We start from the raw sequence: 5,642 nt of genomic DNA, 5'->3' as shown, positions 1-5,642 counted from the left end.
TTGAATATATTAAAATATTACAAATCACTTGCAAACCAACCTGTTTGGTTATCCTCACTATATAAACTTTATCAATATTAACTGCAGTGCTTACACTGTTTGCTTTAAATTTACCCCAGCTTCTTTTAATAACTATTTTCCCTAAACAGAGCACACCAACTATCTGCAGTAGCCATGTTATAGATTTCTTCGCTCTATTAAAATTAATTTCAAGCAAGGCAAATCACTTTAATTGACTGGAATTTACATTAAAGTTGCATAGGATACTTTCCTTAAGCAAATATATGAAAATAGACGCCGGCACCGTACAMATACATGCACACACATATATGTATGTGTATTAGAAAACCCTCTTCATACACGCCCACACTTCGGAAGCTTTTTCTGCGAGCTTGTGGCGGCATAAATAATTCAATATGAGAATACGGCGCCGCAGAAGACACTTGTGTTGATTGGCCTGTGGCACCAGCATCGCACATATGGGTATCTGTGTATAACGGTGAACGGGAAAGGTGTTTTATTAATTCCTCAAAACAACGCGTGTGACGGTATCTTTGCAACGACCATGGACTCATGTTAATTATAGTTTCTCTCATGTTTCTACTAACATGGTTAGTGGTTAAGAAAAGTAAAAAACAGTAAGAAAGAAAAAAATAGGAAAATGGGCGAACATTAGGGTGTCTGCAGTTTTTTAAGTGAATAGTAACATAATTTTAGGGTACGGAAAGATGAGGTTATCAATTTTTTTTAAGAAAGACATGAAAAGAAATAAATTTTCTTAAATCGATATAAGCATTAAGCTGAAAATTATTTTAAATAAATGTTGCCTTTTTTCAGGATGTACGAAAATTTTAAAATAAAAAGCCAGCAAAATTTTTACAATCTTATTGGTTTGGAAATAASAACTTTTTTCTTTTTCAAAAACTTATATGAACTTTACAATTTTCGAAGTTTTTCTAAAAAAAATCTTGGGCCTTATTCTGTATCTCGATTTGTATTTTATAATTTTGCGAAGTTGTACCACCCTGTGCCAGAATAAATAACTACAATTTTCATGTTTGSTTTCTACAACTCAAAAGCTAACAAATACTTTATTCGAAAATTAGCTTGAAAATCCGAAAATCGAGTTACAGAATATAAAAAATCTGAATTCGAGTGAATTKTTTTTCGAATAAAGTTCGAGGCTAGGCCCCCCCTTTTCTTTGTATGAAAAAAAAATCGAACGAGTAATGAAAAGCAATGTTTCGCTTTCTGAAAAAAAAAAAAAAAGTTTTTTTTTGGCACTATGAAACTCGGTTGCAGTAAACAGAAACAGTTATTTCTGCTAAATAACAGCATAAGTTTCTGAAGGCCCTAAGCTGATGGCTTAACCGCTAGTGCTATATATATATAAATTGTAATTGTAATTAATTTACTTTTTTCAATTTTATTAAAAAAAAAAAAGTTTCTGAAGGACCCAGCAATGGCAACAGCACCTCCTGCTGAACACACCCTWATGTACGTGTTCGTACAATTCAAGTGCCTCTGTATTTTATCTCTTTTATCTCAGCATACAACAATTTCGTTGTTGTAATTTTCGCGCCTCCGCGCTGCTGCCAATAACAGTGCGGCAAAATGAACTCAGTATGTCAAATGCAATGGCATACTCACTGTTTTACAAGCCGATTTCAAGTAACACTTACAGTTAAGTGTGTCATGTGTGCACTGAAAATGCGTCAGCTGTTGGCCCAGCTTTTCCACAGCCAGCATAAAGAAATGGCCAGCCACTCAAGYGCAGCGCCCAAGGTCAGTCGAGCAMYTAATTCAATTGAGGYCGTTGTTGTAGGTTATTGTCGTCATTGTCCTTGTGGCTGCTTCAAAGTTCCGTAATTATTTTGCCCAAAACAGCATATACACACAGCCTCACTTGCAATATAAATCTATCACTCGTTTCACGCTTATTATCAAATCCAACGATTTGCCTCCACATCGAAAACAGACAACAGAGAGGCAGTCAGTGAATCGGTCGGTCGTCGGCGGGTGGTGATAAGCTCTACACTCTGCGCTTGTCACTTGCTTTTCAATTTTGAGGGTCCACTCGAATTGAATGATACAACCGAGAGGATCTGCAGCGGAGAGGCTTYGATTGCTTTACTCCGGGTGGATAGCTAACGCTTTGTTGCCTSACCGATTTTGTCTGGCTTCTTTGAAGTAATTTGTATTTGTTGTTGTCTAAACACAGTTCCATACTCGCAGATCTGGTGAGTAGGCGGCAATGGTGTCAAATATGGGTGGTTGTCATGAACATGCTTGCCATTGTACTATAATGAGTGATTACTCGAAGCGGTCTCTAAGTGACCAATTGTATGCCTTTAACCTTAAACTCTTCATATGCTTTGTTGTAAATTGTTAGCTCGAGAAATGMGTAATTTTAATTATGTCTGTCCATATGCTGGAAATTTAATTAATTAAGTACGAAAAGGCTACATACTGTTATATTTCATTAAATGCTGTCTCTTAGTTAGCTGAGTTAAGGTTAATAGAACACAGTGGAATGTATAATGGWAGGCATGTACAGAATGGATATATGYAAATGATGAATGATTTTGCAAATATACTCATATTCTTCGGAAAACGGACAAAGAGAATTTTCAAAGATATGAAGGAGTATATCATCTGATTGGATTGAAGTTTGGTTCTGTAGTTTTAAATCAAAATTGCAAAACTTCAAACCATAAACAAAGGAGATGCCGCTGTAGTTCATTATCCGGTAAATCCGATAAAAGACATATTTATAGTTTAACTTTGCCTTAAACTAGTACTGAATAACACGATTTTCAAAAATGTATCCGCTGAATTMAATTGAGTTCAAAATCTTTGCAAAGCTCTTCTCTATAATTTGGTTTTTCTTTACAATCGTTCTACCAACAGGTAGTTAAAAATTAATTAATTTGGTTGAAATTTTTACAGATGGCGCCCTGGGCACTTTTCTTCAAAAATCACATCTTTTGAGTTCATCGGATAGAAAACCAAGTGATTTCCCGTCTTCGTGCTTATTTTCTTTATTTTGAGTAGGGTGTTTTTCTATTTCAATTCGAAAGAGATATGTAGTATGAATGTTTTATTCTGTTCTTATATTAGATTGCCTATAAAACATCAAATTATTTACATTTGTTGTGCAATAAGTCTGCTGTGTAAGCAAGTGGTAATCCAAATATCGGTTATTGTTATGTTTAGAGCTGATAAGACAGTAAACAAAATAATGGACAAGATCTCAAATAATTAGAAATTACAATGGATTGATGTGTTTGACTTCGCCATCAGTGCTTTTATACTCATTAGTCTTTGACATTTATAATTTTTATATTTCCAAAGCATTGTAAAAACTGTGCTGGCTTCTCTTATCTTTAGCTTTAAAGTATTTACTATAAAGACTACTATATTTACTTTAAAAATTTTATTTATCCTGAGAAAAGGCAATATTTATTTAAAATAATTTTTAGCTTAAAATTGATATGATTGTTCATTCTTTATTCTTTATTCTTTACCCTAAAAGTAGGCGACATTTCTTCACTCAGATTTTAAATCACTTTAATTACGTTACATCTTCTTTAACAACTGTTGAAACTTATATTACTTCTATAAAATTTAACTCTATAGTTTCATAAGAATTACCACAGTTACTCAGCTATACACCCACACAGTCAAGTATTCTCAAAAGTAAATAAAATTTAAATTTCTGCTTACCTTTAACGGCGCTTAGCTGGTTGCCAACCATTTGTTTCGCTATGAATGCTGCCATTTTGCTCTTTTTCCTCTACTTTTTTCCCTGTTTTRCTTCCTTTTGGCTTTTGCTTCTTACGTAAATAACTCTGGTAGTTACTAATAGGCGCCTGTTATTGTTACYGCCTCAATTTTTTGACCTAAAAATTGCCACTTTTTGACTACTTCCAATGGTGTACTACTACTTTGTTGCTGCTAYTAATATTAAGTTGTTTTTGCTGTTCAATTGGTGGATATTTCGGAACAGTATTCGCACGGAAGATGCACGTTGCGTTCACACGAAGAGAAGTGCTGTTGTTGATGAGTTCTCTAAGAAAAGAAAAGAGAAAGAAGTGAGTTAGTATTCAAAGTTAATTTATTCAAAGTAATCTTCCTTCAATGTAATATTGCTATAAGCAAAATTGGGCCTGTAAGGGTTAACATTAATTTTAAAGATTTTATTTTTTAATTTTACATTGGTTCTAAAAAGAGAAATTTACTAAAAAAAATAGCTTAGAAACATTTAGCAAATTAATTTCGCCTCATAAAATGTTATCAGCTAAGATGATTTACTTTTGTTTGTTGAACTTTGTTCAATATAGTTTTCTCAAAATTTCTTCCATTCTACAACATTTCTTCTCTCACCAAACAATATTCGAGGAAAAAAATCCAAGTTATCTTCAATGCAAAATCAATAAATCGACTGAAATATTGTGTTAGTGTGCGAGTGTAAGTCGGCATTTAGTTGACGAGATGAACGGATAAGAATATGTCACATGGGATTTGTGCGAAACTCGGTTAACTGACAATCATTTGCCGCCTGAGTAGCTAACTCCATGTCGTTCTATGCAATTTTCTGCGCTAGCAAGCATATTGAGATAGACAGAAATGATAAAGAAGAGTGAAGCATGCAAGATAGTTGTGAATGGAAAAATAAAAATGTAAATATTTAAGTAACGAATATATTATTAAAATATGGGTGAGATAGATTGATTAAGGGTATATTAAGTCAAAGTTAGTGACTATTGMTGCAACGTAATGAAAATAAATTGACAAAGAAAATCGGTCGCTTTATAATTTCAAAGTTAAGGTATGCAATAATATTTCAACAAGAGGATTTTTAAATTTTCATTTTCGGAAAAGCGTTTTTCTGGGAAATTACTTTTTTCAATGCAATAGCCACGATATCTTCAACGCAGAATATTTTGAAATGTTTAAGGAGTCTTCTTTGTGGCATTTTCTAAGAACTTTAAGAACTCCACTTCATCAGGAGCTAATATTTATATATTTATATATTTAGTTTTTGGTTATTTTATGACTTTTTTCTGAGTTCTTGTAGTATTAATAAATAACGTAATATATAACATTAACGCATAATAAAAATATAAATTGCCCTTTTTGCGACCCATCATAAATTACCTGAATTTCTAGCCTCCCCACTAGAATATCCTCCTATATGTAGGCAACGCCAGTGCGTAAAAATACTAACACAAGAGAGTCCAAAGCTGCCTACCTTGCTTTTATTAGTAATTTTAAAACTTGTGCTTTCTTTACAGCAAAATAAACATATTAAATTAAGAAGTATTTCGATTTTGATCTTCATCATAATATTTAAACAAATGCAGAAAGTATTTTATATATTCATTGAAGACTAGTGATATGTACGACATCATTCATGAATACATATTTTAGTAGATATTTATATAAACCTGTGGATAATAAGCAGATTAAAATTTAAAATTATCTAGCTKTAGCTACAAAGAAAAWAATAAATCAAAAGAAAWAGGAAATRTTATTTCCAAACCGTTACAGATATRTTATGCTTMTATGCATTTCCGCTCAGTCACAAAGAACCCCCGTGCTGTAGCAAATAAACTTCATTTAGCTGTTCAACTCCCTCA

General features: G+C 32.8%; 1 protein-coding gene across 3 annotated transcripts in view; it reads right to left on the bottom strand.

Annotated features, from left to right (window-relative positions):
- The window catches only part of LOC108966362 (complexin), a gene marked incomplete at its 3' end in the record, with an annotated part of 186,337 nt that extends 182,538 nt beyond the window's left edge, over positions 1-3,799 (bottom strand). For all 3 annotated transcript variants that reach the window (XM_018929214.1, XM_018929223.1, XM_018929232.1), the window contains 1 exon segment: positions 3,727-3,799. In XM_018929214.1, the coding sequence (XP_018784759.1) occupies positions 3,727-3,781 (55 nt within the window). In that variant the 5' untranslated portion in view covers positions 3,782-3,799.
- Positions 3,800-5,642: the final 1,843 nt, after the last annotated feature.

The sequence above is a fragment of the Bactrocera latifrons genome, unplaced genomic scaffold, assembly GCF_001853355.1.
Source record: "Bactrocera latifrons isolate USDA-ARS-PBARC rearing strain unplaced genomic scaffold, ASM185335v1 scaffold_10, whole genome shotgun sequence".
NCBI lineage: Eukaryota > Metazoa > Arthropoda > Insecta > Diptera > Tephritidae > Bactrocera > Bactrocera latifrons.
The sequence above is the reverse complement of the archived record's forward strand: the minus strand, read 5'-3'. Positions and strand labels throughout refer to the sequence as shown.